This window comes from Cervus canadensis, chromosome 32 (assembly GCF_019320065.1).
Source record: "Cervus canadensis isolate Bull #8, Minnesota chromosome 32, ASM1932006v1, whole genome shotgun sequence".
NCBI lineage: Eukaryota > Metazoa > Chordata > Mammalia > Artiodactyla > Cervidae > Cervus > Cervus canadensis.
In genome coordinates this window covers 11,858,302-11,882,964 of record NC_057417.1, presented here as the reverse complement: position 1 = coordinate 11,882,964, position 24,663 = coordinate 11,858,302, and the positions used below count along the sequence as shown (strand labels likewise).

Here is a 24,663-nt window from a genome sequence, read left to right as displayed (position 1 = left end):
CAGATACAATTACCGACAACAGGGGGGCTGCTCCCAGTGGGATAAAATGACCCCTGGCTCATCCTGGGCATCGGTGGGAAGAGCCTTGTTGTCTTTAGAAACCCCAGGAGGAAAAGACTGGAAAAATCGGGACCCTATGCATGGCCCTGGGCCATTTTCCTGAGGTAGGATGGATTCAAGGCCATTCTTGTTCTAGATGTATTGAAAGCAGAGAGGAGATGGTCACTTCCATGCCTCTCCTCTACGCCTGGCTTTGGGAACCCTTAGTGATGCTAAGAATGTGAGCTTCTTCAGGGGGACACTCAAGGCCCCAAAGTGGATGGGCTCTGGCCCAGCTAGTTCTGGAGGGACTGTCTTTTGCCTGTTTCATGGGGGAGGTCCAAAACATGAGGTCCAAATCTTTCTGCTTGTTAGCACAGAAATTTGGCGGAAACTGACAGACTTCACATCAACACCCCCTTTTTAGGACTCCAAGTGCCCTTCCCCACATCTATATCCCCCTCTCCTTGTGTCACTAGCTAAGTGACACCCAGCCCAGAGCTCTTTTTAGCTAACAGAGACTATGAAGCGCTCCTTGCTTCTGGGTTTGTGATCTGTTAGATGGAGATGGACAATTTCAAACATCCAGAGACCTAGAAATCCTGTTTCTAGGAATCTGTGTTACAGAAGTATTTTCATGGGCACATACTGTTTTAGGTTCAAGAATCATCTTTGCAGTGTTATCTGTAATAACAACAATAAAAGAAGGTGTGTGTCCACCAAGGTGGGGGACAGACTGTGGATCCTAAACTCAAAGGAATACTAGGCAGCTGGTAGTTTTACAAATATTGACACGAAAGTGAAAAAAAGCAAGTTTCACTACAAAGTGTATCATTCCACTTTTCAAAAAATGATAATATCTTTGTGATTTATTTTGTATTTGAAAGTGAAAGCCGCTCAGTCATGTCTGACTTTTTGTGACCCCATGGACTACACAGTCCATGGAATTCTCCAGGCCAGAATACTGGAGTGGGTAGCCTTTCCCTTCTCCAGGGGATCTTCCCAACCCAGGGATACAACCCAAGTCTCCCGCACTGCAGGCATTCTTTACCAGGGAAGCCCAAGAATACTGGAGTGGGAACCTTATCCCTTCTCCAGTGGATCTTCCCGATTCAAGAATCGAACCGGGGTCTCCTGCATTGCAGGCAGATTCTTTACCAGCTGAGCTACCAACACTGAGAAACGTCTAGAAGGATGCACACTGGACTCTTGGCAGTGGCCACTCCAGGGGGTGGAGCTGAGCAGGGAGGAAGACCTGTGAGTTGTGAGTGCCTGCGTGCATGCTGAGTTGCTTCAGTCTTGTCCAACTCTTTGACCCCATGGACTGTAGCCCATCGGGCTCCTCTGTCCATGGGATTCTCCAGGCAAGAATACTGGAGTGGGTTGCCGTGCCCTCCTCCAGGGGATCTTGCTGACCCAGGGGTTGAACCCACGTCTCCTACATTGCAGGTGGATTCTTTACTGTTGAGTCACTGCAGGAGCAAGGAAGATGGTCCCCATGATAAAAGAAAGAGGCAAGGAGGGGAAATAGAAAAATAAAAGAAATCTTTTTGGGAAAAAAAAAGAAAAAAGGCAGACATGCTAGGAGTCTGACACCCCTCTCCCTGACCCCCTCATCCTGAATTTCCTATTAATAATTCCCATCATTTCTTCATAGCTTTCTACTGATATATGAATAATGAAATAACATATTGTTGGCTTGGCCAGTTTTTGAACTTTAAATACACGCACTGTAATTATCATATTCACCCCCCCCCCAAAGTTCTGTTCTAGACACTTGTCCAGATCAGCATGTGGAGTGTTCCTGCATTGGGTTCCCTGCTGCACAGACTTTCGCTGTCAGAACAGACCACGCTGATGGCCCATCAGATGTCGGACAACTGGATTGGTTCAGGTTTGCTGCTATTATGGACAACTCTGCTGTACTTCTGCACAAGCCTCTACCTCGGGTGGAACGTCTGTGTGGTATGTATCTATGTTCAACTTTACCAGCAAATGCTAAAGCATTTTCCAAACTCATTATGTGGTTCTCCCACCAGGACATACATCATTCTTCATTGCATGTGAGCTCAGTTGTGCCTGATGCTTTGTGGGCCCCTGGACTATAGCTCATGAGGCTTCTCTGTCCATGGAATTTTTCCAGGCAAGAATACTGGAGTGGGTTGCCATTTACTCCTCCAGGGGATCTTTCTGACCCAAGAATCGAACCCACATCTCTTGTGTCTCCTGCCTTGGCAGGTGGGTTCTTTACCAACTGTGTCACCTGGGAAGCTGGTGGCTTCCAGGACATACATGGATGGTTATTATTCTCCAACTTGACCATCAAATAATGTTGTCTCAACTTCAAACACGTCCTACCATGGCGGATGTGAAGTAGAATCTCTTTTTGATTTGAACTTGCATTTCTTTCATTACTCATGAGGCTGAACACCTTTGTATATGTGTGCATGTATATTTTCTCTCTCTTTTTTATTTCTTCTATATCAGAGATTGGCCCTTTCTCTAAAGGGCCAGATGGCAAATACTTTTGGCTCTGTGGGCAACCACTCAGTGATGGCATTGTGGCCCCAAAGCAATCATAGTCAGCATGTAAATGAGTGTGACTGTGTTCCAATAAAACTTTATTTACAAAAACAGGGAGTGGGCTGGATTTGGCCTGTGGCTTATAGCTTGCTCTGACTCAGGGAATTTCTCAATTTGAGTATTTTTTGTATACTCAAATATGAGTGCTTTTTAAAATGTATGGCAAATATTTTCCTCTAGTATGTGATATGTCTCTTTACCCAGTGTATCATGTTTTTGATAAACAGAAATTCCTCTTTTAATTATTTTTATTTTAAAGAGTGAACAAGATTTGCTGAAACTCAATATCAGCCTGGGTTTATTTCCCATCTGTTTCAAATATGATTAGGGCCTTCTGGAAGTCCAACGGGACAGCATCTAATAAATAGGTGTCTAATACAGACAGACGACATCACCTCCGTGTGCAGAGACAGGCAGAAAATTAGAAGGTTCGGTATGACAAATGAGCAGGAAAAAATCCTGAGAGGCGAGTGCTGCTCTCAAAGGCGGCCCACATGCCCCACATCTGAGCAGCATCGCCCGCCCAGGTGGAGGACCCGGGAGGGCCCTGGCAGTGGAATACTTAGCCCGCAGACATACGGGAAGCACTCACCTGGTTTGATGGGCTGCCTGTTTGAGAAGGTCAGAGGTGCAACGAGGAATTTGGTTTCTGCGACTGGTACCCAGTGGTGGAGAATTTTCACTGTCCAGACCCCCGGCCTCAGGGGCAAGTTCAGAGGGGGCTTGTAGTGGGTGAACTCGGCAGTGGATTCAATCAGGATGTCATAGGTGGCTGCGATGATGTTGACGGGGTCCACCCAGATGACAGTCACGGTCACGTTGGGGCCCTTCCCCCATTTCTGCATGCCTACCGGCTCATCCATGGGCCCCAGGAGACCCCCAAAGTTGCGGAAGAGCCGCTCCTTGGCATCCCAGTCAGTACCGACCTGAAACACAAGAGTGAATCCTGAAATCAATGGGCCTGAATGTGGGTGCTCCATCCCAGAAAGGCCTAGGATCCTGCTTTTGTTGTTGCTGTTTAGGCACTAAGCTGTGTCCAGCTCTGTTGTGAACCCATGGACCATAGCCCATTAGGCTCCTCTGTCCATGGAATTTCCCAGGCAAGGATACTGGAGTGGGTTGCTATTTCCTCCTCCAGGGATCTTCCCAAACTAGGGATCAAATCCACATTTCCTGCATTGCCAGGTGGATTCTCTACCAAGGAGCCACCAAGGAAGCCCAGGATCCTGCTTACTGGGCTTCATTTACCCATTTTACAGATGAGGAAACTGAGGCTACAATTAAGTTACTTGCTCAGTAACTTAAGGCTGGGCAGGCAGTTGGCAGGAGATCTGGGATTTGGATCTAGTCTGAAGGATAGTGGGCCTATGGTCCATTTACTTTGGGCCTCCTGTGTCTGGTTCATGGTGTGCATGTGGAATGAATGAATGACCATTTGCGGGCCATCCCAAGGAAACATAACTCCTGCCACTCAACAAGTGCAGCTGATTTCCACTTCGGTTGTTGGCTTTCCGGATCACGTGCCTCTTTTTAAGGCAATCACTCTGAACAAGAGTGGAGCTCAGGATTTGGAGCTGCCCTGTCATAAGCTAGGAAAAAGGACGGTCCCTCAGCATCGCCTATCATATGCAGGAGTTCAGATGGCTTTCCAAGGAAGAGACAGTATTGGCTTCCCCAAAGCATCCTGAGTTGGACCCTAAGGGGAGTGATGGCTGTCAGTGGGGTGTGTGTGTGTAGCTTTGACCCCAGAAATCTGCTCTTGGCTTCCATCTTTCCCCTTTTGGGGACTCCAATTTATTCTCCACCCAGTATCCAGAACAACCTAGTGAAATGGCTTCTCACTGCTCAAATCCCTGTGACTGCCCCCCTGCTGAATTCCGGTGTCCAACACTGCTTGGTACACAGTCAATGCTCCATCAATCACCTAGTGAATGCATGCATGAATAACTCGGCAAAAAATGAACTAACAACATAGATCCCTGATACTAAGCTCTGTTACTATTTCAAGTCAGATGAAATTAGGGGGTCTTCTCTCCCCCAGGAGGTTTAGTATAATGTTCTGAAGACATAGCGTGTGGGCACAAGGTAGCAGGTGATGAACACACTACAAGGCCTGTACTGCTTCTGTGGTCCTTCCATGAGCATCTCTGATGTGTGTGTGTGTTGGGGGGGGGGCGGTGAGGAGGTGGTGCAGGTGTGAGTAAACACGTCTACACCTTGAGCAGACTTCACACGTGCAGTGTAAACACGAGCTGGTTTATTTTTTCATTGTTTCTGCCATGAGTTACTTTACCCATCCCTAAGACACAGGGCTCCATGGCTAATATTTATCCAGAGTTTCTGGTGTTCCAGGCCTATTGCCAAGGGCATAGGTGCATTGATTCAGCTAATATTCCCACCTCCATCGAGGGAGCACCCTTGATCTTATCGTCTTTCCTTCACACATGAGGAAATGCTCTGAGGTTCAGAGCAGTCAGATGACTTGCTCTGGTCAGTAAGGGGGATCCAGAAAGTCTGGGCCCAGGGGCCAGGTTCTTATTTACTCTTCTGCGTATTGCCTCCTATTCACTTACCCACTCATTCATTCATTCATTCATTTATCCAACACAAATGTGTCAGGCAACTACCACCTACAGGAGTTGTAATATACAATCACGGGCCCACAGCCTGCTTCAGCTTTCCGTCTTTGGGCCAAGACTGACCTTGAGGAGCTGTCCTCAGGGCAGCAGAGGGAGTCATGAATAGCAGCAGCCGACCTCTCAGAGGACGAGCAGGGACTGCTCCTCCTGAGGAACCCTGGAGCCTAGCACAGTGGCTGGAACACAGGAAGAGTGAGAACACTGTCTATTGAGGGAATAAATGAAGGAGTGAGCAGGATGTAAGCCAGGCTCCAAGTCACAGATATTTTTCTAGAGATGTCCCATTCTGTGACTTTCCTCCATACCATCCTTTCCAGTTCCTTCCTGTTGTTCATTAGTCCAGTCTCTCCTCCTGTCCTGACCTGCAAGGTCTGGTCTTTTTTCATCCAGTTTCCAGCTTCACCTACATCCCTCTCTCCTCCTCCACAGCCCTCTGTCCAGGCCACCCTGGAACACTCTCTGTGCTTCTGCCAGAAGGACTCTCTCACCCCCTGATCTTGTGTCTGTGCCTGGCCCTCTCTCAGGCTGGGTCTTCTTTCCTACCTCACTCTTCTCCTGGCCAGCTCATTATCCAGCTCTCAGCCCAGGTGTCACCACTACTGGGAAGCCTGCCTTGCTTACAGGCACCCCTGACATTCTTGTCTAAGCTTAGCTTTTTATTTATGTAGTTATTTAGCGCAGTATCACATTCTAATTGACATGCCTCTCTCCATGGGTCAAAACTCTCGACTGCATGAAGGCAGGGACCACATCTGGCTTGTTCACCAAAATATCACTAGTGTCTAAAACAATGCTGAGCACACAGTAGGTTCTCAATCTTTGTCAAACCATCCATCATCTATCTACATCATGAATGATTAGGGGCTGAGAATATGGGCAAAGAGATTAATGATCACAAAACTACTTTGGGATCCTACTTAATGGAGGGATTTATGACCAATTAGGGGATTATCCTCCAAAGAAATGGGGGTGAACAATTCTCCTAAGTTTGAGTTTTATAACCAAGTAACCCAAGTGGAAGAGTTGTAGAGCAGCTGACAGTGGGAAACTTAAATTTGTCCCAAATCTAGGAGAGGAGGAGGAGGAAGTCAGCTGCTGTCTTCAGCACAAGGGGACGTAGGGCTGCCCAAGAGGGGTCCCATTGCTATCACATGTCTGTGGCTTAAGATCTCACCTGACCTCACTGTGGAAGTCCACTGCCATTCACCATCAAGTGATCAATTACTCAAATTTAAGTATGTATTGAAGTTCAAGCTCAATATATTGCTCCCCAGCTTCAAGCCCACCACAACTTCTTTCCCACTGCACCTAAAATGCAATTCAAACTTCTTTCCAGAGCCTGTGAAACCCCTCATGATCTGTACTCTGTCCTCCTGAGACCTTCCTCCTGCTCACTGGCCATGCCAAGCTCCTTCCTGGGGCCTCAGGACCTTTGCACATGCTTTTCTCTCGGAAGATCCCAGAGTGTTCCAGGTCTCCCCACCGCTGACTCCTTTACAGGTTTCAACTCTGAAGTTATCTCATTAGAAATGCCTTCCTGAATGACTCGCTCCATCAACGTGTAACCCAGCAAGACCCTATGGGGCCTCCTCAGGACAGATCCCCTAGGTCCTTCACCTGCCTCTTGACTGTAATAAAAACTTTAGCCTCCAAGGCCTTCTTCAAGTTCTAAAGAATGAATTTAATCAGAGGTGTGAGAAAATGCAGAAAGAAAGGAAAACAGTCAAGTGAGGCAAAATAATAGTAGTTTAGCCATTAAATGAAGTCGAGGATCTTTTAGTTCCTCCTCAAGGACAATAGATAATATTCTGAGCCATATCCTCGAGCCTTTTCGCAGGTACTGAAATCCCCAGCAGGTGGAAGAAGTTAACTGTATGCTGCCCACAAGCACAGAGAACCCAGAATCGTTGGAACCAGAAGGTTGATGATGTTGATTCCTGATTACCTCACCACCAACCAATCAGAAGAACATCCACGAGCTGGTCATGCACCCTACAAGTGCCCTCCCTCACCCTGTCTTTAAAAAACTTTCCCTGAAAGCTATCTGGGAGTTTGGACCTTTTGAACACTAGCTGCCTGGTCTCCTTGCTTGGCACCTGCAATAAGCACCACACTTTTCCTTTGGTCAATAGATTAGCTTTACTGAGTGTGGGCAAGTGGACCCAAGTTTGTTTTGGTAACAGAGAGCTGTCCCACCAGCCTGTCAAACCCTCAGAAAACATAGATGAAGTCTTATTTTCTTTATAATCCTTGTCATTAACTGGAATGAAATTAACTGTCATTTCATTCACTTATTTGCTCAATCACTGGCTGGCTGCCCCAGTAAATAGCAATGCCACGACAACAAGGATCTGGTCTGTTCAGTTCATCACTGCCCCTCCCACCCTCACACATCATAGGCACTCGGGGTCTGCCTGCTGAAGGAAGGAGCATCCTTCCTCTATGCCATGAGCATGGGACTCCCAGGGATGGAGTGTGTGAACCAGGCCCTATGCAAAGCCCCAGGACCATGTGACCTGATGGAGATTCTCAACAGCCCACAAAGTGGCCCTGTACTTGGTTCCCTCCTTCTTGTCCAACTTTACACCATTTACCTTAAAACCAAGAAAAAAATTCATGACACCAGTTTCAAGGCTCCCAGCACCCCACGCTGTTCCTCTGCCAGAGATCCAGGTGGTTCCCACACCCAGGGTACCAGAGCTATAGCACAAGCCCTCACTAATCACTGGGCATGGAGTGGCCAACATCTGTCACTGCCAGAAGTGCCCAGTCACCCACCAGCAGGCTGATAAACAGGGAGAGCCCAGGGACCAGGCATCCATCTCCTTAATGGGACATTAATGTCTTCAATCGGCTACGTGGGCCCCCAGCACAGAATCCAACTGGGGCAGCATCTAATTGCTCCTTGACACCAGTAATTTATGAAGTGGGCTCCCACAGAACTTGGATCCAGCCAATCCATCTGGAGCCTTAATTGAAAATGGTGGCTTGGGGTTTCCCTGGTGGTCCAGTGGTTAAGAACCTGCCTTGCAATGCAAGGGGCGCCTGTTTGATACCTTGTCCGGGAAGATCCCACATTGTAATGGAGCAACTAAGCCCGTGTGCCATAACTATGGAGCTGGTGCTCCAGAGACCCTGAGCCTCAACTACTGAAGCCCGTGTGCCCTAGAGCAAGAGCCCTGCAACAAAAGAAGCCACCGCAATGAGAAGCCTGAGCACTGCAACAGAAAGACCAACTACGGCTAAATAAATACACAAATCTTTTAAAAGAAAATGGTAGGTTAACAAGAAATCTCCACCCCTGCCTGTGTGGTGGCCATCCAGTCAGGCCTAGGCCAGCCAGGCAGGGCCACAAGGGCTGGAAAATGTAAGCAGGTCAGATGCTTCCTCCCACCCCACTCCTGGCCCCCAAGATTCTCCAGATTGTATGATCAGACTCTTTACCCCTAACCCAGCAGCCAAATTCACTGGGAATGCTGAACTCCAGGGATGGACCACCTCTTTAGCTACTTGCTGACATGGGGAAGGAAGAAATCAGGTGCTGGAGTTTTGTGTGGGCAACACTCACCAAGCTGGGTCATGCCTCCTCTTCCCACCAGCATCACTACCCAGGCACATACACTCACTCATTCAGAAATCCTGTTCGCATCTACAAAGGCTGTGTCCTCTTCGGTGTGCTGAGGATACAGCAGTGAGAGAGTGCTGCAGTCTCTGCTCTCTTGCAGACAATCACCAAGTGATCAGAGAAATCAACAAGGTCATTTGAGATGATAAATGCTAAGAAACATAAAATAGCCATGTACTGGGTGAAAAATTGTGACAAAAGTGGGTGGGCATGGAAGGCTTCTCTGAAGGTGCACTATTTAAGATCAGAATGACCAAAGGAAAAGGGTGAAAACCTGGGGGAAAGTATTCTGGGCAGGAGGATCAGCGTGTGACAGGCTTGAGGCAGGAAAGAACTTGGAATATGGATTAAGATGCAAGGAGTGTGAGTGGGAAAGAGAGTGGGTCCTGGGTGAGACTGGAGAAGCAGACAGAGGCCAGATTATGTAGATTTCAGGCCTCAAGATGGTATTGATGTTACAAGGGAGGTGCTAGATGAATCCATCTCCCAAGGCAGAAAAATAACTAAAAGCAATGCAGTCCTGGGAGGTAGGAACCGCGTTCCATGGATCCATGCATCCATGTATCAGACCATCTGTCCATCTACTGACACCTCTGTCCAATCCTTTATGCATGCATGCCTCCACCACTCATCCATTCAATGACTGATCTGGTGATTACTCCAAGTTAAGCCCTATTCTAGGAACTGGGGAGACAAAAGCGCAATTAAGCAAGGGATTTGTGGCCTACGTGACCTGGATTCAGTGTTGAGCTCTTCTGCTTCCTAGTTATGATCCAGAAAATTATTGACTCTCTATAGGCCTCAGTTCTCCAATCTGTAAGATGGGACTAATGCCACAACTTCATTAGGAAACTGGCTTGTTACTGGTTTATTACTAACACAGGATTAGAAGGAATCACTAATTAGGGTAAAAACGGAAAAGGAATAGAAGTTCTACTATAAAGATATACCAGGGCTCCAGGCTGGTTGGTGCACTGATACGCACCACCCTGGACCTTCTCCAGGCATAGGGCAAGCTTATCTTTGGGGTCCTTCAAGGCACCTTCTCCTCCATTTCCAACTACAAGTGTCAGAGCAGGAATAGAACCCAACAACGGTACGGCCAGAGGCAATGTTGTGAGAGAGTCTTTGGCCTCCTACCTCGGAAAACTGAAGCCTCCCAAAGTCGCTGGGTGGGCTGGCAATCTTGAAGACTTTCTTCGGCATCACCCATGTCTCCAGGGTCTCGAGTTTGCTCACGGCCAGATTTGTAGCATGATGCTTGATAAGAAAGCCCTGGAAACGGTCAGCAAGGAAGTAGAGGTGGACAGAGGCAGGGTGGCCCATTGGATAGTACCTGAAAAACATGCACAGGCTCATGCGAGGTCATGGGTCAGGACTGGATGCGTGTCGGTCACGATGGGGCTCCCCACCCATCATGCTGATTGTGTTCCCAAGAGAACCTCCACTTTATACAAAGCTCACCATACTCCTGAAGGCTGTACCCCATGTTTCTAGGATCTCAATAACTATTAACAATAACTTTCCTGCTGATCATAAGTGTAAAACATACAGACTGTATGAAAGCACAATTATGCAAGTAAAAATGGCTACTTTGGATGCTTCTTCCATGTTGTTGTTGAGTTGCTAACAGCAGCTAACAAGTTGTGTCCAACTCTTTGCGACCCCATGGACTGCAGCATGCCAGGCTTCCCTGTCCTCCACTATCTCCCAGAGTTTGCTCAAGTTCATGTTCACTGGGTCGGTGATGCTATCTGACTATCTCATCTGCTGCTGCCCCATTGTCCTTTTGCCTTCAATCTTTCCCAGCATCAGGGATAGGCGATGTCAATTCACAGATATATTCAGTGATCCTCTGGGGCTGGGTGCTGAGAAGCGACAATGGTGTGCAAACAATATCATCATGACATATTTCCTTTCAGCCTTATTTTCTATGCACATATTTACATAAATTCTCTATAGCTGGGATCATAATATACACACTGGCTCTATCCTGGTTTTGCTTCATAGTATTTCCTGATCATTATCATGTCTTTGAATAGTCTCTGAAAACAGGATTTTTGTGTGTGTATACATTATTCCAGTGTATGTAATACCGTGACATGGAACTATAATACCAAAATATGGTTTTATAAACAAAGGAAGTTCCCCATCATTGAGTGTTCAACTCGTTTCTAATTTTTTTTTACCATTCTACACAATGCTGCGGTAAGCATCCTTGAGCAAAAATGTTTTGGGAAACATCTTTCTCCCTCTCTAATCTCCAAGAGGCTCTTGATGTCTGCTGTCCAAGTTTATCAGAAAGCTTGCTCCAATTTACACTCTTACCATCCTTTTCACCAATTAACTGGGTATGATGCTTAAAAAGTATTGCCAATCTGAGATAAATACATACATAGACAAATAGCATGTTTTAAGATGCAGGTCTTTGATCCACAAAGGCTTCTGGCTGAAAAGGGCAGGGAAGCTAAACAGAGGCCCAGAGGAGGGAGGAGAGCAGACAGAGAAGGAAGGACGAGCGTGGACAAGCCTAGATCTCTGTCCTTCCTGGCTGTAAAATGAAAAGCTGCTGGCTTCTGCACTGTGTAAGGTGCAGGGCATTTACAGGATGCTTGTGGTTCCAGCATTCCACAAATCACTGTCCCGCTCACTTCCTTCCCTCTGGTCCTGCCCTGGAGTTTAAGTCTTTACGTCTGATTATAATAGGGAAGCTGCCTTCCTGTGTTATGCGTCTCCTGAAATCACTACCTTGTTATCGGATGCCCCTGGGGTTCTGAGCAAAAAAACCTGCCCCGTCTTCAGACTGCTCACCACACATTCCCGGCCGTCGCAGGTCCACTTGGGTCTGGATTTTGGAAGCAGAAAACCCTGTCTCGGGACTGCGCTGCAGAACTTGCTGCCATGATGGAATGTTCTACATCTGCACCGTCCAGCCCAGTAACCCTAACCACTGCTGATGACGGAGCTCTACACATATGGCTGGTGTAATTGGGGGACCGCATTTTAAATTTGAGTTAATTTAAACTTAAATGTCTCCTTGTGGAGACAGCATAGATGGTGCTGTGAAAGTGTCCAGGGGTTGCCTGCATTGATGTCCCCAAATTGTCACTTCTGTCTCTTTCCCACATGACTTGGTGGCTTTCCTTGCACCAGTGAGGTGAGTCTATTCCCCCTTCTCAAATCTGCTTTGGCCAGCAGAAGATGAGGTATTGTGCCTGTTCTGAGCCAGGATCCCAGGTAGCCTTGCACATTTTTCCATCCCCTCTCTTGCTCCTCTGTACTCCCGGTGAGAACACAGGTGGGCTAATGCGTGGGAAGATGAGGTGTTTGGAGCAGAGCTGAGCTACCCCACGTATCCCAGCCGAAGCCATCCTAGATCCACCAACTCCCAGCTAAGAGCAGCAGAGCCTCCCTCCTGACCCACCCCTGGCTACAGAAGCGGGAGAGACGCCAGCAGAGCCCAGGAACACTGCTCAGCTCACCTGCAAGCCTGAAGGCTCTGTAAATGCTTATGGTTTCAAAACACGGACTTGGGGCTTGTTTGTTACGTGACATTATTGCAACGGATAAATAATACACTGTCAGTGCTTGCTCTGTAATGTGGGTGGACTAGTGAAAGTTGAAGAAAAGCAGGAGAAAGTATTACCATGGAAGTCAAGAGAAGCAAGTGTTTCCAGAAGGAGGCACTCAGTTGTATGGGATGCTGCTAAGGGGTCAGGTAAATAAGCAATGGTCAAGAAATCCAAGAGTTAACCTTGCATTGCTCATGTTCCTTCTTCCAAGAAATCCTGTTTTTTCCACCTGAATCCATTCTCTACTGTCCTGTGCATGGCCAGCATCCTGGTCCAAGCCACCATCAAGTCTTACCTGGACCTTTGCTGGAGCAGCCTTACTTATCTTCCTCCTACTTTTCTCTGCTGTAACGGATTCTCAGAGTAGCCATATCTGTCATCCCTTCCTTAAACACCACAAGGGGCTCTGCTTATGCTTGGATAAAACTCAAATTCCTTACCTGGTCTACAAGGTCCTGCCTCTTTCTCTAGCCTCATTTTGTTTCCCTTTGTCCCAATTGACCACCTTCTAGCTACGTGGACCTTATTTTTGAGTCTTGAACACCCTAAGCTCATTTCTAGCCCAGGGCCTTTGCACGGGACATTCTCTCTGCTGGGGATGCTCTTTTCCTCTACTGATTGCATGGTGGGCTCTGCCTTATCTTTTTGGCTAAATGTTACCATCTCAGAGAGATCTTCCTTGACTGCTGAATGTTAAGTCACCAACTCACTGCTGTTACTTGAGCTTATCTTCATTCTCAGCAGAGCATTTATCTTTAGAGACTTTCATTCTTGCTGCTGTGAGCTGGGGTACTGCCTGTCTTCACACTAGAATAGGAGGGCCTTGAGCTTGGGGCCTGGTCTGTCTGGGTCATGGCTGAGGACCCAGGGCCCAACGCAGAGCCTGCCACATGGTAGACACTCAATTGATACTTAAGGTTTGAGTGAAGATTCTAGAAGGATATTCTCTTGAACCCTTTGCTTCTAAGATACATCTAGGCTACCTGCAACCAGGACAGATCACAAAGTCCAGTGGTACCTCCTCTACACTGTATATGGTAATTAAGTAATTAAAACTGAGAGGAGAGTTGTAACTAGATGCACTAGAAGATGCCAGAGACAATAAAGAGAGCCTAAACGATGCCTCTGGTGCATTTGCTTGGCCCAAAGGTGTTTTTATTTCTTATTTAAATGAGGTGGGCATTAAAAAATTTGGGAAGCTCACACAAAAATGTGCATTTCTAATTTGTTTGAAAAAATCAGGAGATGTGATTGGCAGCTCCAAGTGTACATTCCCACAGGGCAAGGATGTGCTGGAATTCAGCACTGGGACCCCGGGGGCCCCTGGTCTGTGGGATCAGTCCATCCTTAGCTAAGGACACATACTTCCTGCCTGGCCCTAGACCACATTTGAATTTGAGGACCCGTAATAAAACACTGACATCCTTATCTCTGAAAGGGACTCTCAAGCAACCTTCTATTTTCTTGTTCTCTCCATCTGCCATTTTGAAATTTTCTGCAATGAATAAATGTTATCTTCTAATGAGAAAAAAAAATTGATAAACATTATTTTTTATGAAAGGGTATACTATAGACTAGAAAGCCACAATCTGCATGAAATGTCCAGAGAAAATGAGATTTTTGAAATAAAGTTTTCAATTTTTCCCCAGATAGCTCTGGGGTAGGAATTTACTCTCTTTTGCCTTTTGGGATAGGGGTCCTTTGTCCTGATTTATTTTTAGGCTTGTATTAATAAATATATTGGCTTTGCCCACAGCAAGACACAAGGGTTCCATTATAATAAAAAATGAAGTAGAAGCCAAAGGATTCCAGGCCTGAGGCAACTTGATGGCTTGCTAAATCCCAAAACAAATACCAGAAGAAAATTTCAGCAATCATAAATCACTTGGAGGTGTCTTTCAAAATTTATCTAAGATTACTTACCTTACAAACGCTATGAAACCTGGGATTAAAACTACTCCTGAAATGATATTTGCCTTCCAAGCACCAGGCACTGTGTCATCTACCGGGGCCACATACTGTGGCTCCTGGGACAGGGATTCTGCCCCTGGACTAGCAGGGACGAAAAGACGTTCACTGATGACCTTGACCTCACTGATGACCTTGACCTGAGGCACTGCTGTTACTAGCAATGCGAGTGTTGAAGGAAAACCTGCTTTCAAATGAGGAGAGGTACGGGGTGGGCTATTGGGGGAGCTCTTAGCAAGCTTCAGAGAGGATATGGCACCTGAGATGACCCTGGAACACTTGGAAAAGGCAGACTGAGGGGACAGTCAACAAAGGACAGTGCAGAGGAACTGATAAACAGCTCATATGACCAGTGACGGAGCAAGCAGCTCACACAGCTGCGGCTTAAGGCAACTAAGATACCAACAATGGCATAAACATTTACTAAAGCACTTCATATAGAAAATACTGTTAAAATGGGGATAATGATAATAAAATACATGACTAATAAAGTAGTTTTGGAGGATTATCCCCTATAAACCTAACAACACCTTATGCTGTAAGGCTTATTATTATTCCCATTTTACAGATGAGGAAACTGAGGCTCAGGGAGGTTCAAGACTTGTCCAAGGTCAATAGCTAGTAAGAGTGGAGTTCAAATGGCAGGTTCTGGGTTTCTAACCCATTCTGGTCTTCTTTTAAAGTAGTAAATCAGGACCTGCGGGTAGACGAGAGAGAAGGCTGAGGGGAAAATTGTTGCAGGCATGTGGAAACCCAGCTGATCTGCATGGGGTCCCAGTCAGGAAAACCTTCCATGTTTTCAGAGTTTTGTAGAACAAAATAGTTCCTTTCCTGTCCCCCTTCCTTTCTTGAGAGGAAGGAAGAGCAGAGTAAGGAGGGACATATAGAAGGCTCAGAGGAGAAAGACTGATGCTAATAATTTTTTCTTTGTTGTTTAAAGAGGAAGGTGGGAGGAGGAGGCAGAGGCAGAAGAAGAAAGAGAAGGAGAGTGATTGTAGGCACTTCTGGGAGTCCATTCTCAGGAAATAATCAGAAAGGAGAAAGAAAAAAAAAGGCTTTCTGCAAAAAGATATTCATCAGAACAATGGCAACAGGAAAGGGCTGGATTAAGCAAACTCTGGAATTTCTACTCAATGGAATACCAGCGGCATTAAAAAGGGTCATTATCATTATGGAAGCTGCAGAGGAGCAAGGAGAGGAGGGGCTAATATTCCAATGCTGAGCGAAAGAAACAGGACACGTAATCCTTGCAATTATGAAATATCTGCAATGCATATTGCTGAAGAGGAAGAGAAGCAGCCCCAAATTAAAAGGGTTTGGTAGGCTTAGGGAAAGGCGGGGGAGGTGGGGGTGATGTTGAATCCTTTCCCCACCTTCCCTCTTCTTTCCATATATATATTCTAGAACATTCTTTCCTGAAGTATCAACTAGTACCCACCAGTGGTAGATGATTCTAAAGGTTACGTGAACATTTTAAATAATGGTTCTGCCTTCCGTGATGTTACTGGTTATATTTTCAGGTCTGACAATGATAGTATGGTCGTGTTTTAAGGAGTCAATTTTCAGAGACACATGAAATGTTTATGGGATTTGCTTCAATCAAACTGATCTGGGAGGAGGAGGAAAGGGGGTGAAGGCAGAGATGAAAGTGCACTGGCGTGGAGTCGGTATTCACTAGAGCTGGCGATAGGAGATGGGATTTCATTTTTCTCTCCATTTAGTATATATCTGACATTTTCTAAAACAAAAAGTAAAAAAAAAAAGTTCTGTATTTTCATGATTACTTTCCATGTAAAACAAATAGAACTATCTAATATGGTGACATAAAGCTTTCTTCTAAAATATGTGTATTTAGCCTAAAGAATGAGTCCACAGAAAGACAGGACTTCCCTGGTGGTCCAGTGGTTAAGATTCCATGCTCCCAATGCAGTGGGCTTGGGTTTGATCCCTGGTGGAACTAGATCCTGCGTGTGTGCGTGCGTGCGTGCGTGCCTGCGCATGCGTGCGTGTGTGCGCGTGTGTTAGTCGCTCAGTCGTGTCCAACTCTTTGTGACGCACTGTACTGTACCCCACCAGGCTCCTCTGTCCATGGAATTCTCCAGGCAAGAATACTGGAGTGGGTAGCAATTCCCTTCTCCAGGGGATGCCCACCCAGGGATCGAATCTGCATGAAGGCAGATCCTTTACTGTCTGCCCCACCAGAGAAGCCCAGATCCCACATGCCACAACTGAAAGATAATGCATGCCGCAGCTAACACCCGGTAGAGCCACATAAATAAAAAAATTTTTTTTAAGGCATGAGTCTACAGAAAGGAAATACGTAGGTAAATATTAGATCTGCTATTCTGAGAGGGTAAAAGGGTGACGATGGCTGAGACAGGAAATGCTCTGGACGCTGGGACGTCTGCGTGGCTGATTTTCAGGGAGAAGCACGGGGTGGCGCCGCAGCCCCCGCAGAGGAGGGCTGTCCCCCGTCCCCGGTCACCCCGCCCCTCCCGGCTCACCTGCAGCTGCTCTCCCCGGGGGCGTGCAGCGACGCCTCTGCCCGGCGGAGGCCCAGGCGGGAGAAGGAGTGGTACAAGGTCAGCGCGACGTCACTCAGGCTGTGGATGCCGTCCGGCTCATCGTAGACGTTCTCCCAGTAGGAGCGGAGGCCCGGCGTGCCCGCGGGGTAGTTCCCATACAGGTAATAGTCCAGCTGCCCGATGATTTCCTGACTCACCACAGCTTCAAACTTGCGGGCAAAGAAGGTGGGCCGGGCTGTCTGCTGCGCTCGTGGGATAGAGAGAGCAGAGTCAGCCAGCGGGATGGGGGAGGTGGGCTGGAGGAGGCGAGCTCTGCCGTCCCAGCCTGTCTGGGTCCACCTCACCCTTCAGCCACCTACCACCCTCTCTGTTCGCAGTTTCCTCGTCTTTCAACAGGGTTTTAGGATTGAAAGAGTTAATATTTGTAAAGCATTGAAAGCAATGAGGGACACGGGAGTCAGCTTCATTTAAATATCTGTGAAATAATTATATCTTAGATGGTTATAGCTGGGAGGGAACTCAGAAATCATTTAGCTGGAGGTCTAGGGCAAATACCACCTACAGAAGGATTTTAGTTGTCCAGAAGAATGTTTTAAAATTGAATTAACTGGCAACAATTTTATAAGTGGAAGAGTTTGTGGAAACTTTTGGCTTCCCTTGAAAAAGAAATGATCTGGCAATGGTAGGCCTATGTTCCTGCATGGTAACACGTAGCTAAAGCTGAATAGCGGCTGTCCCTTTAGACAGGTATGGGCCTTGTGGCTCACCACAGTCCCCACCACTCCCTACTGTCTCCTGGGCATTATAATTGACTTACAGACTCACAGGGAACACCCTGGATTTATTGGTCAGAATCCCTGGAAGTGAGGCTTAGAAATCTGTACTCTTAACAGTCTTTGAAGGTGATTCATTTGCTCACTAGGGTGTGAGGACAAGGCAAACGAGCTGGCTGCACGTCAGTCGCCTAAACAGCTTTAAAATATTCAGATTCTGGAGTCCTTCCCCAGACCTACTGAGTCAACATCTCTGAAGATGAGCTTTAGGAATCTGTATCCAAATAAAAGGCTCCCAGGTGATTATGCTACATGTTTGAGGGCTACTTACGTAAACCAACTTTTCAAGGTGGCTGAGTGCCTGAGAGGGAAAGGGACTTATCTAAGGTCACACAGTAAGGTAATGGGAGAGCCAGGATTCAGATCCAGGGTCACGGGCTAGAGAAGTGAAGTACTGAGCACTTGTTATCTACCAGGTCTTAAACCATGGTCTGGGGCAAGATCAGTAAACCTTTCCATCAAAATGCCAGATAATAAATATTTCCAGCTTTGCAACTACTCTGCTGTCAGAGTGTGAACGCAGCCACAGACAAACTGGAAAATGAATGGGTTTGTGGCCGTGCTCCAAAGTAAGTCATTTACAAAAACGGAGCAGGCTCGATCAGCCCAGGGGCTGTAGCTTGCTGACCTCTGGTCTAGGGGCTGTGGAAACAACTAAACCACAGACCCTTCCTTTGAGGGGCCTGTGATCTTGTGCAAATTTTGACCGTCATTTAGGTCTAGCATTGTTTTCACTTCAGTGCATTAACAGCAACAATAATGACAATAAAAACTGAGCATATACTATACGCAGGGCATTGCATTTTGTCATTATCTCTCACCTCCCAGTATCTCCGCAAATCAGGTGCTATGATTCCTATTTTACAGATGAGGAAACTCAACTTAGAGAAGGGAAGGGATAATGTACAAACACACAGTCATAAGATTCAAACCCAGATGACTCTAAAACCCGAATTCTATCGACTATATCATTTTAGGATCACACTGCTAGTCAAGTGAATCTGAAGCCCCAATAACAAAAACTCTTGTTAATGTTTTGGAATATCCCATTTGGTCTCTGCTTCACAGACACCTGAGACACCCACCCAGGACACCCACCCCTACCTTTTCTCTGCAGTTGAGGGGTTAGCTCGGTTCCCTTATACGAGCTTTAAAAAGAGCCAGACCATGTGAGTTCAAATTCTCACTCTATGTCTTTCTAGTTATATATGTCCTTGGGGGAGGTCATCCAGGGCCTCAGTTTTCCAATCCTTAAAATGGGTACAATAATAATATGGGTAGTTAGCATAGAATCTGACACACAGTGTTAGCAGCTATTATGAGACTGTTATCACTACGCCTTTAAGTCTGCTACAGGGACTTCTAAGTCTTTACTTTCTGGAGGCAGAGCACCAGAGTCAGTGGCAGGGCAGCCTCCTTTCTCTTCCAAAGATTCTCTGATCATACCTGGAGCTCCTAAAAAGCATGTTTCTATGTTTATAGTTCTCGTCCTTGGAGTTCTTACCATAAGAACTCAGAGTTCCTTACAGGCGGCAGTTTCTTGAGTCTAGACGTTGAGAAATATTCTTGATCTGTGTTTGCTGTGAATTGAAGAGCTGTGAGCATGTGACTCGGTCTCTATGTTGGCTGATCTTTATCAGGGACCACGATGTCCCCAGGATGCTGGGACTGGAATACAAATGCCGCTGCCCTGGAGTGGCCCAAAAGGGACAGTGCACCCAAGAATTGCGCCATCTCCTTGCTCTAAATGATGAAGGTCCTTTGCAATGAGGGTGAAAGCTGATCCTCTACAAAAGTGGGAATTGTTCTGTTTCTTTTATCCCCTTTTGAACAGGTCAAATATTCCCCTTGCTACCCCTTTCTGCTCAGCAGACCCTTTATGCACAGACAGTGGAGCTAAAATGTCACCCAAGTTCACCCAACCTCAATTAACATGGGTCTGAGGAGGCCCCCTGGGTAGCTTTCAGTCTGCCACCAAACACAGGCCTAAAGAATACTCATTGCAGCTACTGCTTACATGGGTGAAAGGCATTAGGTGGGAATCTTGAGGGAATATGAATGATGGGACAAAACCCGCTGTGTATTCCGCATTCCATCAGGCGTGGAATCAGGTTGGCAGCAAGGTCTGGTGGAAAAAGCTCAGGTCTGGACCTGGAAATACCTGCGTGGGACCGCCCACTCTACCACTCCACTACTGCGTGTCCATGGACAAGTAAGTCCCCACTCTGTGCCTTGGTTTCCCCACCTACACAATGGAGATGATTTCTACCCAGTGAAGCCAACGCCTGCAGAGAACCTGGCACACAGAAGACCCCAACCCCATGCTTCACAAACAGAACAGCCTTCCTGTTGCCTGGGGATCTTGTTAAAATGCAGATTCTGACTCAGCAGGCCAGGAGCAGCAGAGATTCTGCATCTCTAACAAGCTCCCTGGTGATGCTGCTGCTGCTGTTCTACAGACCGCACTCCGAGGAGCCGGGCTAAGAGGCTGGAAGCTCCCTGGGGGCAGTCTGGGTCCTCCCCTGGATGGTTCAGTTATGTGCCAGAGCGAGGTAGTAGGGACACTTGGGATTGGGTTATCAGCCTGGCACTGTTGTCCCCGCCCTCAACACCCTCCATCACCCCTAGTTACTGGTTTGGGGAGCAGCATATCATCTCCACATGGTAGCTCTAGTGGCCTAAGAGTGACCTGTGAATGTGTAGCCTTCTGTATCTGCTCTGGGCAGCTGAGGATGAGCATGGTGAGGAGGAGAAGAGGAAGAATTCAGGGTGCTGGCCTGGAGGGAGCAGGAGGCATACTCACATGGGATGGAAATAGGTTGCCATCCTGAACAGGTCTGGGGTCCAAGACTCATGGGGCTCATGGGGCTCATGGGAAGCAGATGGACACTGGCCACCCTCCTGCCTCTCCTCTCCCCAGAGCATGAACTGCTAGGCCCTGTATCGATACCTGTGATGGCAAGAACCTTTCTTCTTGTTACTCCTTTAAATTCACAGAGCACGGTGGTTTACAAACCTGGCTGCTCATCAGAACTTCCCAAAGTCTGATACATTAAAAATAAAAATTCCTGAGCCTCACTGGAGATCAGAAGCTCTCGACTGGGGATGTGTTTGCCCCCAGTGGATATCTGGTGATATCTGAAGACATTCCTAGTTGTCATGTCTGCAGGGTGCTACTGGATCCCCACAGTGACATTAAACAGTGACATCCTGGTTGTCACAGTGGAGGATGGGGTGCTTCTGGAATCTAGCAGGTGGAGGCCAGGGATGCTGCTTAAATATCCTACATCCCTCCACCCTAACACAGAATTATCCAGCCACAATGTCAAGGGTGCTGAGGTTGAGGAACTCTGCCCTCCAACCAAGTTTGTACCTGGAAATGTATTTTAAACAAATATTTCAGGAGATTCTGATCAAAAGGCAGCATAGAGAAATGGATGCAAGTATAGCCTTTGAAAACAGATATGTTGGGCTGTGTGACCTTGCATAAAGTTTTTGATCTCTCTCTACCTCAGTTTCCCTATCTCTAAAATGTAACAATAATTTGTCTCTGTGTCTATCTTCTAAGGCTATTGTGGGGTTAATGAGTCAATACGGGCCAAGTGGTTAGAAGGTCCCTTGCATGGTGTTAGTGATGAGTAAGTGCTGGCTATTGTGGATGTTGTTATGACTGTCATCAACAGCCGGGGCTGGAGTGTGTGGGATGTGATGACCTGCAGGGCTGCCTTGGACACCTGCAGACGCTGGCTGGAAGGCAAGGGCAGGTGGGCTGGGTGGGCGGCTCACCTGGAAGCGGTGGAAATCCTGCGGTTTGAAGTCGTTGGGGGAGCAGCCGCACCAGTCCACGATGTGCTTGTACTGGCACTTGCAGCCCAGCTTGCGGTTCCAGTTGGTGATGCGCAGGTTGTTGTCTACCATGGTGTCACAGTGGGGGCTGTTCTCCAGGACCGTGTGGAAGAAGGACTGCGGGGGAGAGAAGGGCCTGGCTTGAGACCTCACCCAGCCTCCTTTGAATGGGCTGGGGTGGGGGTCCTTCCCAGGGGCCACATGACAGTGAAGGGACTCTTTTGCAGACTCAGCTGTTCTCTCTGCAAATGGAGTCAGTCCCATCCAGGCCAAGCCAGAGCACCCTGGAAGTTTTGTCCAGAGTGACATTCTGCTTAGCAGTTACTGCTCTGAGTGTTTCTCTAAGATGCCTCTCCCCAGAAGCCTAGAAGCTGATTTTAAGCATCTATTATGACCCAGTATATCCTCTGTCTGTTCAGCAGAGAGGAAAAAGTCCCTTAAGGGCTTCCCTGGCAGCTCATCTGGTAGAGAATCCACCTGCAATGCAGGAGACCTGGTTCAATTTCTGGGTTGGGAAGATCCACCGGAGAAGGGATAGGCTGCCCACTCCAATATTCTTGGGCTTCCCTGGTGGCTCAGATGGTAAAGAGTCTGCCTGCAATGTAGGAGACCTGGGTTCAATCCCTGGGTTGGGAAGATCCCCTGGAGGAGGGCATGGCAACCCACCCCAGTATTCTTGCCTGGAGAATCCCCATGGACAGAGGAGCCTGGCAGGCTACAGTCCATAGGGTCGCAAAGAGCTGGACACGACTGAGTGACTAAGCACAGTACAAGGTATGTCAACACATGAGGACCAGAGGAAGACATTGGGACAATTTTCTAGAAAACCTTGGGCCAAAGGACTCTTGATTTTACAAATGGCTAGACCTGAAACCAAAGGGATTCAGTCTGAGATATCTTGGAACAAAGACTGAAGCCCTGGAATTTCACTCCTGGGAGAGGGAGGCCAGAATCATGGATGCCCTCCTGCCCCAGTCACAGACAACACAGGGAGGGAAGGAGGTTGGGTGTGCTGGGGCGTCCCGCTGTCCATGGTGCTGAACCAGACACCATAATTTCCCCCTATCCCTGAGACTCTTGGCCAACCTCTCCTAGGAATCTTGAGAAAAAGGCAATGTTGAGAGTGACAAGAGAGACCAGAGCGGAGACATATGTTTGGAGCTGCTGAAAGAGAGAGAGATGGGGAGAGAAAGACACACACTGACTTCTATGTGGACACTGTTTTATAACAACCTCAGATACCAGGGTGATATACTTTCCCCTGCTCTCTGCTTCCTAGGGGAAACTATTGGGGAATATGTGTCTGCCTGTTGGCAAACTCATGGCTCATCCTTCAGATTTCTTCTAAATTCATCCCCTAGAGGTGGTCTGGGAAAAGGGCAGGGCAGAAATGCTGGGATGGAGGAGGTGGGATCTAATAGAGACATTGGAATGTAAAGTGCCTGGGTGCACTGGGAGGTAGGGGGTCAGATGGGTGGGACAGAGAGAGCCAGCATTGGGATGCATGCCTTGATTAAATCAAACAAAGTCCAAAACAGTCTCTTCTCTATGGCTGAGTGGATAAAATAAGGCTCTATCCACACCACCCAGCTGACCTTCTTGTGATGCTAAATGACATGTCTGTGAACCTGCATTTTAAGCTTGAATTGTCTAAAAGTCCAAACAGGAACATATTCTCCATCAAGCAGTGGGGTAGGTACCTGATTATCAATTGTCCTGTGTCTTTTTATAATGATACAGAAAAGATAATGGATGAGGAGTTTATTGGAATTGAGAGAAAAAGTGATTTTCACTGAAATAGGATTAAAACCTGATGACTTAACATGTATACAGAATAGCAAAACCTGACCCAGTGATGACAAGCCCATCATGCCTTAGGAGTTATGTCAGCAGTCAGCCCTACTCAGAGCTTGGCCCTGCCCCAGACGTTGGTGAGGGATGTGGAAACCATCAAATGAGATACATTGTCTTGTTCGGCCTAGAAACACAGAACCTCAGTGGCCCAGAGATGGGGCACAGCCAGGACTGGTGGGCCATTGATGGGAGGTGTCGCAGGCTCAATAGAAACCAAGCCAGCACTGGAGTTTTCTGAAGTTAGAGATTAGGGTGAAAGTGAACTAGAGGTCAGGGAACTAATCTAGAATCTCTCTGCCCAGGTCTGATAAGAAGGCTGCTGGCTGTTGTCAGGAGCAACACCATAGCACTGAGTCCCTACCCATTTCCAGATGGGGCTGGGGCTGTTTCAGAATAGCCTGAAATCTTACACACAGGACTTTCTGAAATAGACTGAATGGTTGCATACCCACTAAATTCATAGGTTGAAATCCTAACCCCCATGTGATGGTGTTAGGAGGTAGGGCCTTTGGGAAATGATTGTCATGAGGGTGGGGTCTGCACAAATGGGATTAGTGCCCTTCCCTCACCCCTTCTACCATGTGACAATAAGACCTGTCAATAAGCAGTTTGCAACCCAGAAGAGAGCGATCACCTGACCACCCTGGCACCTTGACCTATGACTTCTAGCCTCCAAAACTGTAAGAAGTACCATCATTCTATTGTATCTCGTTCTGGCACCCTGAACTAAGTCAGTTTACCATCCTGAGGTCTGAGAAGTGGTGACAGACTTCTGAGAGCTTTTCAAATAGTTGCAAAAGCCAACAAGAAATGTTGAGTCCTAAGCATTTGGCCACAATGGCTGTCAATGCAGGAGGTAGAGCAAACCCAACAGTAGCCCTGGTTTGGTGATCACTGGAATTTCTGGTGTGATTGATGAGGCCAAAACTACTGTTCGTCAGGGAATGACAGAACACTGTTTAAAATTAGAAAAGGAATTTTTGGTGTGGAAAAGTTGTTACAGGATTGGTGACTGTGGAGGAGCTATCAAAAGTCGGTATGGGTGTCTCCAAAGAAGCCAACATATACAGTTGTGCAGGTTGTGCACTGCACAACTCTGTGGGTACCATCGGCATTGTAGATATGACAGCTTTGCATTTTTTTCAATAGCAATTTTCTAGAAAATGGCAATAAAGTTGT

The 24,663-nt window shown here is 47.2% G+C and overlaps 1 protein-coding gene across 3 annotated transcripts in view; it reads right to left on the bottom strand.

Moving 5' to 3' along the window:
• The window catches only part of XYLT1 (xylosyltransferase 1), a 343,232-nt gene that overhangs the window by 10,843 nt on the left and 307,726 nt on the right, over positions 1 to 24,663 (bottom strand). For all 3 annotated transcript variants that reach the window (XM_043454981.1, XM_043454983.1, XM_043454984.1), the window contains exons 8-11: positions 21,571 to 21,747; positions 16,931 to 17,193; positions 10,027 to 10,222; positions 3,215 to 3,548 (exon numbers count right to left, since the gene is read on the bottom strand). In XM_043454981.1, the coding sequence (XP_043310916.1) occupies positions 3,215 to 3,548; positions 10,027 to 10,222; positions 16,931 to 17,193; positions 21,571 to 21,747 (970 nt within the window). The remainder of the gene's footprint in view (positions 1 to 3,214; positions 3,549 to 10,026; positions 10,223 to 16,930; positions 17,194 to 21,570; positions 21,748 to 24,663) is intronic.